This window comes from Micromesistius poutassou (genome assembly GCF_964030765.1).
Source record: "Micromesistius poutassou genome assembly, chromosome: 7".
Lineage (NCBI taxonomy): Eukaryota > Metazoa > Chordata > Actinopteri > Gadiformes > Gadidae > Micromesistius > Micromesistius poutassou.
Window position 1 is genome coordinate 7,347,582 of NC_140277.1, and position 13,300 is coordinate 7,360,881.

The 13,300-nt window shown below is 42.6% G+C and overlaps 2 protein-coding genes across 2 annotated transcripts; both read right to left on the reverse strand.

Moving 5' to 3' along the window:
* Positions 1-104: 104 nt before the first annotated feature.
* On the reverse strand, positions 105-7,023 carry LOC311350335 (leucine-rich glioma-inactivated protein 1-like). Its single transcript, XM_084470340.1, has 8 exons — positions 6,480-7,023; positions 6,181-6,252; positions 5,429-5,500; positions 5,260-5,331; positions 4,044-4,115; positions 2,804-2,973; positions 2,207-2,371; positions 105-1,685 (listed from the first exon to the last, which is right to left on the reverse strand). Exons 1-8 carry the CDS (start codon positions 6,671-6,673, stop codon positions 868-870), a joined length of 1,635 nt encoding a protein of 544 aa, XP_084326466.1. The 5' UTR covers positions 6,674-7,023; the 3' UTR covers positions 105-867.
* A 2,292-nt stretch (positions 7,024-9,315) lies between these two features.
* LOC311350253 (centrosomal protein of 55 kDa-like) lies at positions 9,316-13,213 on the reverse strand (the record flags this gene model as incomplete). Its single annotated transcript, XM_084470249.1, has 9 exons — positions 9,316-9,528; positions 9,808-9,924; positions 10,554-10,625; positions 11,184-11,376; positions 11,675-11,801; positions 12,033-12,183; positions 12,427-12,492; positions 12,671-12,949; positions 13,103-13,213. 9 exons carry the CDS (start codon positions 13,211-13,213, stop codon positions 9,316-9,318), a joined length of 1,329 nt encoding a protein of 442 aa, XP_084326375.1.
* Between the last annotated feature and the right edge of the window lie 87 nt (positions 13,214-13,300).

The following is a 13,300-nucleotide window of genomic DNA, read 5'->3' on the forward strand; positions in this document are numbered from 1 at the left end:
TCATGTGAAAATATTTTAAAACACATTCAAAAAGTTCCTTTAAATATATGTTATGAAAAACACAGTGTTGATATGAACGTTTTCAATACTTTAAATGTCGTACAAACATTTTACAATAATATGTAAGGATATTTTAGTAGGTCCTTACAGAAGATTGCTTTTATTTTCCAAACTATAAACATAATATTAAAAGAATTTCCTTTTCCCCTAACAAACATTTATCAAACTGCCTTGGTCCCTCTGAAAACTTACAAAAGTTTCATTTATAAACCATGTATCGCACACAAAGAAAGACATAAAAATGTAAACAATTCATTTTGGCCGATAGTTTTCTTACCTGGTTTTATCTAACGTGGCGATATATTAAAAAGTACTATTTTAATCTTCCCTTGAGAAATATGCAATCGTATAAAGAGTGTTAAGTCACGTGAATGGTTAAACAAAAAATCTGATTTTTTTTGATCTGACACCAAAAAAATCTAAACAAAGGCAAGATACAATGGATTAACAAAACTGGACATTTCGAGCGTTGTGTTGATCAAGATAGCTTGTGTGTGTCCGTGGTCATGTGTTTACGCTTGGAAAAAAAAACAATCAAATCCTAACTTGAGACACAAGCATTCATGTATCACTATAGCCGTGTGTTGATATTAATGTGAAAAGTAGAATATACAGCAGGAATCGAACAGAGTTATGCTTGTCGTTCTCAAGTTAGGATTCAACCGATAATACCTTTCTCCCACCATTGACACCTCTATTAACACAATCTACAAACATCCGGCTTCCAACAGTACAACAATTGCTCACTCCACCAATTTGGGGGGGGGGGGGGAGGGGGGTGGTGGTTAGGGGATGGCAGATCCTCCATCAGGTGCTCAGGTCGATGACCAGGTGCTCATAGATCTGCGTCTTACCCTTGAAGCTGGACGCCAGCAGGAACTGCCGGTTGTCTATGGAGATGGGCGAGAAGGCCCGCGGCGCCTGGATGTGCAGCTCCTGGAAGTGGACGAACTGGCCCTTCTTGGCGTCCCAGCGGTACACCCGGGTGAAGGAGTAGTCGCTGCCCAGGATGGCGTACTGCCAGCTGCCCACGGTGAAGGGCTGGAACACCATGGAGCCGCGGGAGGGCATGGTCTGCAGCTCGCGGAACAGGGCGCCGTCCCACCGCATCACCTTGGAGTCCCCGATGAAGCGCGTCAGGCACAGGTAGAGCTCCGTCTTCACCTGGAAGTGCTTGACGGCGTACACGTCCTCCATCTCCGGGATGTCGGTGCGCCGCTCGAACTGCTTGCTGCCCTTGTTCCACTGGTAGATGACGGGCCGCTGGGAGCTGCTGGACAGGATGAGGTGGGGCTTGGAGGAGATCTCCACGTACTCGGCGTCCGTGTCGCGGTACCACGGGTGCAGGGACTGGTGCGAGTAGAAGCCGTTGCCGTTCCACTTGTACACGGTGGTGGAGCCCGCCTTGGAGCTGTCGGCGATGACGAAGAAGGACTCACCGTCCACACGGAAGGTCTCCACGTCGTTGGGCTTGCGGATCTTCAGGATGTCGATGTCCTGGATCTTGATGAACTTGTTGGCCGACACGTCGCGCTTGTAGATGTGCGAGCCGCCGAACAGCTGCGCCACGATGATGAACATCTGGTTGTCGATGACCAGGGGTTTGCACACCACGGTGGACGTGCCTAAAAGGGGATGGGGGCAAGAGAGAGAGAGGGTGTTCATCAGTGGGTTAGAATCTCTTCATGTGTTACCAACCCAAGTGTTACCACCCATGGTGTGTGTGCGTGTGTTTATTTTAATGTTTTTTCATGTTTTGTGAATTTTGTTGTGAATCCCTCTGTCCTGTACTTTTGTTGTTTTCCTGTTGTTTTTGTTGCTGTGGGGGTTAATTGGTTAATTGGTTGTGTTGTAATGATTGCTTGGGCAGGTTTCAGCTGGCATATCCAGGCCAGTGAGAACAGACCAGTTTCCACTTCCATGTCAGCAATGTTGTGTGTGTGTGTCTTTCACCCGTGTTATTTTGTTATAAATACATCTATTCTTTCAATTTACTGTGGGCAGCTGAGGAGGAAGTGGAAACAACAATTTGATGTTGTGGCTGTTACCCACGGGTGGTCGTAACGAAAGTAAAGCTCTCAACCACATCACATCAACAACTGCTTATTTCCTTCGTCCATGTTGTCATGGTGACCCAGTGACTTACTGTCGATGTCATCGAAGTTCCGGAAGACCATCTCCACATGATCCCACTCCAGGAAACTACATTTCCCAATGAACGGCTGGGCGAACACCACATACTCATCGCTCCCGAAGGAGAAGGACTCCACCGACAGGGACTCAAACTTGAGAGACTGGTAGGAAGCAAATTCTGTAGAGAAATCAAACAAACTACCTTAAAAACAATCTTTTCACAGAACCAACATATAAGTTGTAACCACTAACTGTGCGGCACTTGTATTTGAATTTGAATGCATACTGGGAATTTCACCACCGACACCCATTTCTTCACATTCATAATACTGCAAATGCAAGGGCTTTCATTAGTGGGCAATAGGCTCATAGATAGATAAATAGATAGATAAATAAATGCACTCAGCAACAGATATTGACTGTACATGTAACAATTCTAGTATTGTATTAGTGATTAGGGAACCCAGCCCCAACCGTCTCCTAAATTACATTTACTCCTCAACTTTACTAAGTCAATTTGGATAAAATCGTCGGCTAAATGACTAAAGAATAAAAGAGAAGGATATCTCTGACATGCTGCTGAGCGGTCAGGCGTCCTGTGGTAGCACACCTGTGGTGATGCAGTCGAAGGACTGGGGGGACAGGTCGTTGATCTTCTTGTCCAGCTGGGACTCTGGGCCCTTGCAGTAGATCTGGTCCACGGTGGCGTTGGTGTGGACCATCCACTCCACCAGCCACTTGAGTTTACAGTCACAGATGAACTGGTTCCCTCGCAGGTCTCTGGAGGTCAGGAGGGGAGGGGACGCCTTGTAAATCAACGTGTATATAATAATGTAGTGCTAATGCAAGTGAGTGGAAACGTTTGAACCTTTGGATAGCATGGGTAGCATGGATACGAACCGAATATTCAATTATTTATGGGGATGCTCAAAGAATAGACCAAATAAAAGACCAACAATGTATCAACACAACAGAAAATAACGACAAAACGTGTCTGTTCTCATGGTGGGGGGTTTCATTTGGAGATCCGCAGTCAGTGAGTAAAGCTCCATCTCCGGTAACAAATGGTTTAATGATTCAAAATAAATAAAAGAAAAATCTAAGTTATTTAAAAAAAAATTTAATCAAGTTTCAAATCAAATCAAAAGCAAAACAACCTTGTGATTGGGCACTAATGGCATTCCTAGGTCTAATATTGAGTCCTGATACAGTGGGCTGTTGGTGTGTTGGCCGGCGGTGAGGGTCGAGCTATACTCAGGGGAGATGAGGGAACAGGGGAACAGGCCCTCCTGCAGCAGGCCATCGACCCCGCCCCATCTGTCTTCCACAGTACCCGAATGCAATATTAATAAGGCTAAATGTAGTCCCTGCCCACACATTATTCAAGACTTGACTGCAGAGGAGTACTGAGAGATGGTCTATATTTAGCCCCCTGAGTGAACAGAGAGGTTTGCTGGCCCTAGAGCTCTTCTCTTTGGTGCTTTTTTTTAAGATATTTGGCAGAAGCCGCAAAGGCAGTGGTATGGCTTTGTTCTCAAAGGCGCTGTAAGTCATATTTCAGAGCTATGATTTCATTAGAAATGCCATCGACATCTGTCGGCTCTCATTGAGTTGAAATGCTCTGTTCTTGTTATATCTGTTCTGGTTGGCTGTAAGTTTCCCTCTGTAAGAGACTGTTTGGATTTTACACTGCTCCTCTGCTAATTTCTGACCAATCTGGGCATCTCTTACCTGATTGGGTCAGGGAATCCAGACGCCAGCCAACATAGCATTATCAAAGCTCCACCACTGTATTGTGAATGCGACTCTTCTCAATGGAGAAACATCAGCTTGAAGTCATGTGTACTTACACTTTGGTTAGAGCCTCAAGACCCTGGAACATGTCTTTGGGCAGAGTCTCCAGGTTGTTGTAGGCTAGACTCCTGTAAGAGAAAGGAAATAGCATGTTATCTCACCATTGTCTCGTATAGTTTCATACCCATCATCTCATCTCATATCTCAATCTTTTTATCATGGGACTATATCATCTTATATCATATAATGATATAGCATCTCGCATCATAGCATATTACATAATAGTTACTATCATATATTTCCTTTGAAATTCCAAATATCAACTTGTATAAAATATTTTCATGTCAAATTACCATGTTATTTCATCAAATCATCTCATATATCATACCCTCTTGTACTATATTATATTGTGTGCCCATGTAGTTTGTGGTTCCCGATTGCAGGGCAGAGTGTCTACACATGTTTTGTTTGCTGGCAGTAAAACAAGGCTACGTGTTGCAGGGCTAACAGTACAGCCTGCTACCCAGGAGACTAGCAGGCATTCGCTAATTACAAGTGTAAAAAAACAATCTTTTTTTTTTACATACTGTGTTCGTAATTAAGTGTAAATATCAAGGGAGGCCTAAAGTTGTGCAACACTTTCACACTGAAAAGGTATACGCTTCTTTTTCTACAGTACAGATGACATAAAGTATAAAAACATTTATTTTAGTGAGCATACACTTACACTTTGATGTAGAATGTCTGTAATTGTTATTCAGTTTTAAGTGAGATCCGCTCTACTTGAGAGCATTAAATACAGCTGTGTGTGCTATTAAAATAGAAATCCCTGTGTGCCAGTAAGAAAATGTGGACCACACACTTAAAAAAAACTAATGTTTCCCAGTCAGGGTCAATAACAATAGCTCAGCTCCTTCAAGTAAAATGAGGGTAGACTGTTATACTCCTATCCTCGTAGTTACACCACACGGCTAAGAATAAGTCATTTTTCCAACACTGTTAATTTTATGTTGGCACTTAAAAAGTACTTAGCATTGTGTAGCATCTTATCCTAGCTATCTTTGATGTATAGGGGAATGGGTTAACCTAGCAATTTCTAGTGCTTGGCACTCTATGAACATCCTTACTGTACAGACAGCGATATATTGTTTCTCTTTCTTCTGACAAATGTACTTATTTTAAATCGCTTTGGATAAAAGTGTCTGCTAAATTTCCTAAATGTAAATGTGTTAATTTGTATAGGTCTAATGAGTTGTTAATAGGTCTACTCACAGATGCACTAATGTTTTCAGCCCGCGGAAAGCATTAGGTGATATAGACTTGATTTGGTTGGTTTCAATGAATCTGTAGAAAACACAGAGCAGATGTTTAACAAAAAAGGCACTTTAAGTTCCTGAAGCGTTTCATTTTAAAATAGTAATGAATAATAATGACTACTCACAGATACTCCAGATGAGGAAGGCCCAGAAAAGCATCTTCATTGATGGTGTCAAAAGTATTGGCTGTGAAAAGACTTTAGATACAAGAGCATGGAAGGAAGTCATTTATCTTACAAAATATATATTTTTTGACAGATGATGTCATGCCAACTGAAAAAAATATATTAGCCTGCTTTATGGAAAATAGCTCTATTTAAACTTGCAATTTAAACTGACAAGTTGAAAAAGAAAAAAAATGGATAAACCAAAACTATATCAAATATTTTAAGAACAAGAAGCAGCCTAACTGAAATACGACATTGTCAGACTGTGTGATTTAATATCCCAAGGTAAATACTCCAGCTTCTCCCAGAGAGAGAGAGAGAGAGAGAGAGAGAGAGAGAGAGAGAGAGAGAGAGAGAGAGAGAGAGAGAGAGAGAGAGAGAGAATGGGGTCCCTGTTCATGAAGGGATTCCTATCACTGGGACAACCACGCTTTGTTTACCATCCTACTATAACTGACAGCTACCTCAGCCAGAAAACACCGGTTGGACTACAGCCTATTAATACGCTCTCATAACGTGCATGACATCACATCGTGGAGTGTGCATCAATGTGACGAGCCATGAAGGGGGAGTGATACCAGCATTGCTATGATTAATCGAAGGAGAGGGGGAGCAGGAAACGTCTCTGTCCGGTTAAACATGGCGATGGACACATCGCAGGGGACCTTCACGGCGAAACAAAGACACAAACACAGGCGAAGGGCTCTCACAGCAGATGCAGAGCAGGCGTGTGGATGAAGCTCTCTTTGGGGATCTCCGTGAACGCGGACTTCACGAAGGATCTGTTGGAAAGCAAAATGACAAAGAAACCTTTTTTTTTTTAAACATCATAGTGCCCGGTGCTGAACTCCAATACAAAACTGGACACATCGCGGTTGGTAGTTGTAGAGTAGCCTATGGTGCATTTAGTTCCATTTTTTCTTTCGACTTACAAGCACATAGCAAAAAAATACGATGAACGTACGGTGACACAAAGCAAAAAAATAGTATCATATTGACAACGACTTACAATGAAATGACATCTGGGGGAAAGCTGCGAGGGATCAAACCCGCGCTCTCGCACAGCGCGTTGTCTTTGGTGCACGTACACGCCGAGGGGCAGCGGGGCTGGCGGGCGCGCTTGCCCTCCGCCGCGAGCAAAAGCGCCGCGACCACCAGCCACACCAGATGGTTCTTGGGGGTCTCCTGGCTCTCGCGTTTCATCCTTGCGACGGTGAATCCTCCTTTTCCTGGGCCGAGACGTGCAGCGCGTCGAGTAATCCTACACACATGTAAAACGCCACACACACACCCTCGCCCGTGTTGTCCCCCACTTCTCCAAAAGAGGGCCAGTCGACACCTTTTTTTCTTTTTTCTTTTCACCAAACGCCGTCCTTGTTGTTAAAAACGGCAAGTATCGTCTGCTTGACTGTCCCCCACTACACTTCCATCCGATGAGTCCCTTGTCCTGTTTTCTTCTGATGTTATTATTTTTTTAAAATACCACTCAAAAACAGCCCTTCTGGAAAAGGTATATAACGATTAAAAGGCGTTTAAATGCCCACAGCCTTCAGAAGATGTCCAGCCTGGCACGGGGACCAAATCGGTGTAGGGGCAGGTGCGAGTCACGACAGGGGACCAGAGGGAGCGCCTCCATCCAAAACCACGCCTATGCCGAACAGAAGCGATGGTCATGTTCTGGGTACAATCCGCCTAACATGGCTGTCATGGTTTTACTGGTGAATCAGCTGGGAAGTAAGGAACCCTTTAGTGAGCCAGCAAATGTGCTGCTATTGCGCAGAACCTGCCTCTTCTTTTTGTGTAGCCTATGCGCGAGCGTCAGGTGTGTAAGGTAAATAAACGACAAATAAAGCAAATAATACTTTATAACTTTGATAATGATGACGATAACAATGATGAAAATATAATTATATATAACATATGATGATAATAATATAGATATGAACAATATTAACACTAGTTAGGCCTATGTTAATAATAATCATAATGTTATTATGATTATGATGGACTGTGGACGTTTATTGAAAATAGGCCTATCCACGCTAAATCCGTGATATAGATTCAAATCTGTGGTTTGGTTTGCAATAGGGGAACGGCTTTTAAATGAACCACTTAGTTCTGGTTTGCAAAAGTTATAAATGCGATTGTGGTTGCAAATGTGATTGCAAGACGACCTTTTTAATAGAGTGATGGAATGAAAGCCACTCTGGGGCCGTCGTATTACTTTGTCCGGCCACAATTAAACACTTTCCACTCCCATGGACCCAGATGGGCTGCCGGCAGCCTCTAAACCACGGCTCCTCTTTCATGTAAACCCTGATTCACTGCATACACATCGATTTCACACTGTCCAATAGCCCGTCGCTGCCATGGCAACAACTACAAAACAACACCGAGAGATTCACCCTCTTCCTCTGTGAGCCGTGCTGGTGCGAATGTGTTTCCCCTCTCTTCGATGCCTTCTAGGGACCGTCCGAGTAATATCATTTCTGCAATTGTATTGACTGTCTTGAAACGGTGTTTGTTTACGACATGGATCATCCTTTATTTATTTATTTTTGCGCAAAAGAAAGACATGGAGAGAATGGACACTTGAATGGAATGACTGAAATTCCAAAGAAGAAAAAAAACGTGTTGTTGGAAGAACAGTGGAAGTGATTGTCGACCCACGCAGGGATGAGACGTGTCCAAAATGCGATAAATTCCATAATTCATCGCGAGAATAGAGCACGCACTGTTCACCACTCATGTCTCCCTCATGTCTCCCTTATCAACAGTTACTGAAACAACCAACTGTGATATTATCTGTTATCTGCTCTGTTTGATTACTAAAGCATAATGCCGTTTTTGGTTACTGTATTAGGCTTATCCTCTTGTCTGTTTATAAATAGGCCTAAGTGGAATGTTTATATTAATATATGTATGGACCCGAATAGCAAAACAATACTCTTCTCAAAAAAATATTTCTTCAGCAACATATAAGCACATGTTCCTGCCAATGTAATGTAATTTGAGTCGTCCTCATAGGTATGAATCAATTTAGCCTCCAGGGGGCAGTGTTTCATTTAAAGATCATTTATATGTAGCTTTATAGTTGTGATTGATCTCTTGTAATTGCTGTATTTTATCATAATGTGATAACACCATGTGACCAAATTTGACATAATGTATTGTAATATTTATATTGCAAGGTTCATACTATAAATAAGTGTTTGCTTATTTATGCATTTAAAAATACTAGGCATTACAAGTGCCTCCCTTGATGGGATTTATTTTTCATGCAGATAAACATTTTGTATTATGAAAATACTACAAACATAAAAAAATGATTAATGACAAAGTGATTTATGATTTTTTTACGACATAATTTCCCACTTTTAAAGAGTGGCACCAAAAGCAGCAGCCGCAGCAATACAAATCCCCTGCCGTAAATAGTGTGAGAGACGGTTACTGCACACAATCTGTTTTGAGCTATTTATCAGGTTTGACCAGCGGGACCAATAACATCACAACCTGTGACAAGATATGACAAACTAACGAAAAACTGTGGTCAAAAAATATTCTTTAATTTTCAAAATGTGCAATGCCTTGCCTTGAGCATCAAGTGCACGGTTAAGGCGGTTAAGGCGTGTTGAACTAAACAAAAATAGCAAAACTACGAAAAACACATAGTTCCGAATAAACTTTAAATATAACTTTTAAACAAACATTTGAAATAAACGCAAATAAACCTTCAACGGCTAATTGTATTATTTTCAACCAAAAACTCATGAGGCTCATGATGACAGTCTCATGAGGCATGTGCGGAGCGGAGGCGAAGACCTCCTGTCTCTTCACGGCGCTCCTCAGTCCAGGCAGTGCTCCAGGTGGGCCAGCAGCTCCCGGTGCTGGCTGGACAGGTACTGAGCCCGGCAGCAGGGGCACTCCAGGATGCTCTGGTTCAGAGCGCCGGAGGTGCGAGGGGAGCCGCCATGTTCCTGAGAAGGCTTGGAGGCCGGGGATCTGCTGTGAGCACCGCCGCTGGTCTGATGCCCGCTGGCGTCCTGATGTTGTCTCTGCTTAGGCACGCATGGAGGCAACACTGTCAGACACATGAAGTGTACGGCTGCTGTCTCCATCTCAGCATGGATGCTCTTGGTAAAGTGATCTCTCAATGTGCTTTTCCTGATGTAATTAAGTTAAATAACGGTGTATCCTATTGCCATCTAAGCCTCTTACACACTTTTTTGTAATGCTTATTAGCAAAAATTTGTTTTTAATTAACCAAGATGCTTGCATTTTCCATCTTGGAGTATCTTAACTTAACTTATCTCTGCCTTTCATCTGGCTTCACTGACCTCTGACGCTGTGGAGTTACCGGTTTTCCGTAGCTCTTTGAGGACTCTGTACAGCTGTTTTTGTAAATGGAGACAGTCACGTTTCTCCTCCTCCAGGTCTTTGGACGACAGCTGGATCTGTTATGGAGAAAATAAAGAGATAAGGGTGTGACAAGCAGAAGTACAGGACAATAACAAGAATAAGAAAATACACACATTCACAAAAAAAGATCAGAAAATCTGCAAAAAATATGAAAGAAATGGATCTATATACAATATACATATAGAAATGTAAACACAGAATCTAAAGGTAATCATTATTATTCTTGTATACTACATTATTGACATTATTCATAGTAGACCGTGTGTCTAGATGTAAAAAGGAAAGAGTCCAGGGGGGAAATGTGCTAGGGACAGTGTGTTAACATCGATGTGGTTATGTATTGGACATGTCTGGGTGATTGTTGATGGGCTACGGGAAACAAGAGGATATGTGAGCTTACACACTGATAGAGTGCAGCAGAGTAAACCCAGAAGCAGCTGATCCTCTAATAGGGTTTCATTATGAGTGGATGGATTAGTGGCTACCTCTAGCGCTCTGTCTAAAACTAAACGCTTAATAAATAAAGGGTTAAATAAGATGGGAGGTCTAGGCCGATTGAGAGTGGAAGTGTGTGTGTGTGTGTGTGTGTGTGTGTGTGTGTGTGTGTGTGTGCGTGTGCGTGTGCATGTGTGTGCGCGCGCGCGTGCGTGCTCTCGCTGGCTACCTGCTGCTCCAGAATCCCAATCTTCCTGTGATCGTCTTCGTGATTCAACACTGTATTTTGAAGGACATTCACCTGTGAGGGGTAAACACAGGGTAGTGTACTGGTTAAGGTGTTGGACCGGGTTTTGATTCCCGATGTCCACATCCAACATGCAGGATGCCTTACCCCTGGTCTCATGAATCAAGCTTTAGATTCTAAAGTCTATTCTATATCTAACATCTGATCAACAAGCTCAAATATGTGTGGGGGCGTTTTCATTTCTTTTGCTTTATATTTGTTTCGACCTGTTATATTGCTGGAGGCAGGGATCTGTAAGTGCTTGACGGGTGAACACAAACCCGGCCAGCAGCAGTTACAAGTATAAGCAAACCCCATTCCTAATCTTACCTATTAACTTACACTTTAACTTACCTCTATTCCGAATTTGAGTTTATATACACGGACGCCAGATACAAATATACTAAATACAATATAGTGGCTTTCAATTGTTGTATTTATCTCAAAAGTGTTTTTTCTTGTTTCCCTGATCACTTGATGTATTAAGTAATGAAAGCACATGCAATTATATTCCGACCTAAAACGAGTCATTGTCATGATATGAATGATGGCAGAGACCCTGGTCTTTCACACCTGCAGTTGGAGCTCAGCAGACTGATGCTTCTCCTCATCCAGTTGCTCTTGGAGGTCCACCGCCTGGGCCCTGAGTGCTCTCTCTCTCTCCCCACTGTGACTCTTCTCTTCCTTGGCACGCTTCTGGCTCCTCAGCCTCTCCACCAGGAGCTGTTCCTGGAGCTCCTGCACCTGGATCTGTTTCTTCTCATAACTGCACACACATGCACGCACATGCATACACACCCATGCACACATGTTTGAGGAGTTTTGTCAATCCGAAATGGATATTTTCTAATAAAGTTTAGAAAACTTCTTAAAATTATTTTGGATGATTTTGAAAATGCTGCAATTTTATTTTTTAAGAAATCCAGACATTGATGGGCTGCCTAAGTGACCCAAGAATGCATATGAGATACAGAGATACAGAGCTTCACCTGTCTTATTGTCTAAGCAGCAAGCAACAAACATTGACATGTTGCTGTATTTGGGTTATTGTTTGTGTCACTCGCCTCCACTGCATCTTGTCCAGGTCATCGTGAGCGACTTTGAGCTGCTCCCGAAGAGCCTCCAGCTCAGTCTTGGCCTTCAGCAGGAGTCTGTCATAATGATCCTGCATCTGGCTCATCCTCTCCCGCTCTGAATTCAACACTTTGGTATCAATGCTGTGCCCTAATCGCCCCGCACATAAGACTTTGATTACTCTTCTAATGCATCCGACTGACACACTACCTCACAGGCACTATTGCTTGTTTAACTATTGCTTGGGGGGGGGGGGGATTGAAGATGTACTAGCACGTCTTTTAGACATTGTTTTTGATAGCTTGGGCCAGTATCAGTATAGCGTACCCCAATGTCTCTGTCCCTCACCGTCTGAATGAGCCTCCTTGTGCTGCTCTGACAGGGCCTGGTTGGCTTGGTTCAGCTGCTGCTCCAGACCGGACAGTCTGTCTAGCACGCCCCTCAAATAGTGCTCCCTCTGCTGGTCGTACACCAGCCACTGCTGGTTCTTCTCCAAGGCCTGGGGCCGTCCATCACAAGACAACAACAAAAACAACAACAAAGATAGATGGACACATGTCTACCTGTCTTCCTTGAGCAAGATGCCCTAACCATGTTAGTTGTCTAGGATGAAAGGCTCTGCCAAATGACATAATAGTATTCAATTTGAATATGTTACAGAATATATGTTCTATATATATATATATATATATATATATATATATATATATATATATGTATGTGTGTGTGTATTTAGGCTTACATCTTTGAGCTGAATATGAGCAACTGTAGCAGAACTGGTGGAGGTCTGGCCATCAGAATCATAGTCCTGTGGAAAAATATCAAACATATATTAAGTTTACTAGTGTTACCAAGGTTAGTCAGCAAATCTCAAAAATGGATTTGTTTTGGATGAGTACTTCATAACAAATGCTGCCACCCAGTGTCAACAATACAAAAGTGGAATCATTCAGCTCAACAAGCGTACCGAAGCTTCATCACTATACCTGATGCCCCTTAATGGTCTTCTCTATATCTTGACATCTTGTGGACATGGTCACCAGCTTGTTTTTAATTTCCACCATCTCGGTCTGCAGTGACTGTATGAGTTTATCATTAGGATCCCTCTCTTGAACATAGGTCTCCATCTGGTCCGGGAAGCTGGCGTAAACCTCCTCCTCTTCTTGTGTCATACTCAGCTTGTATCTCAGTGTGTCAATCTCCTCATCTTTGGCCATCAACTGTTGGCAATTCTTCTCTTTTATCGTTTCGAGAGAGAGGATTCTCTGTAAATTAATAAAGCGACACATTGGTCAAGTGACATGTCACACAGGTAACTGTAGGGACGTCAATACTTTTCACATTTCACAATTTGAAAAGTAAAAAGGTTCCTCTCTAATAACTGTTTATTTATTTAGAATCTCTAACAATATTATTACCTGTAGGAGATTATCATAATCCAAATGCGATGCGTCCTGGCGTAACGCGGTTTCCATCTCTTCGGGGTCTGACTCCTGAACACAGCCACACAGGTGGGATGTGAATAGCATCTGTCACCTGTTGTCAATCACAAACCCAAACTATCCTAGATAGTTATATCATAGTAATTATATTATATCAGATAGTAACTGATATTT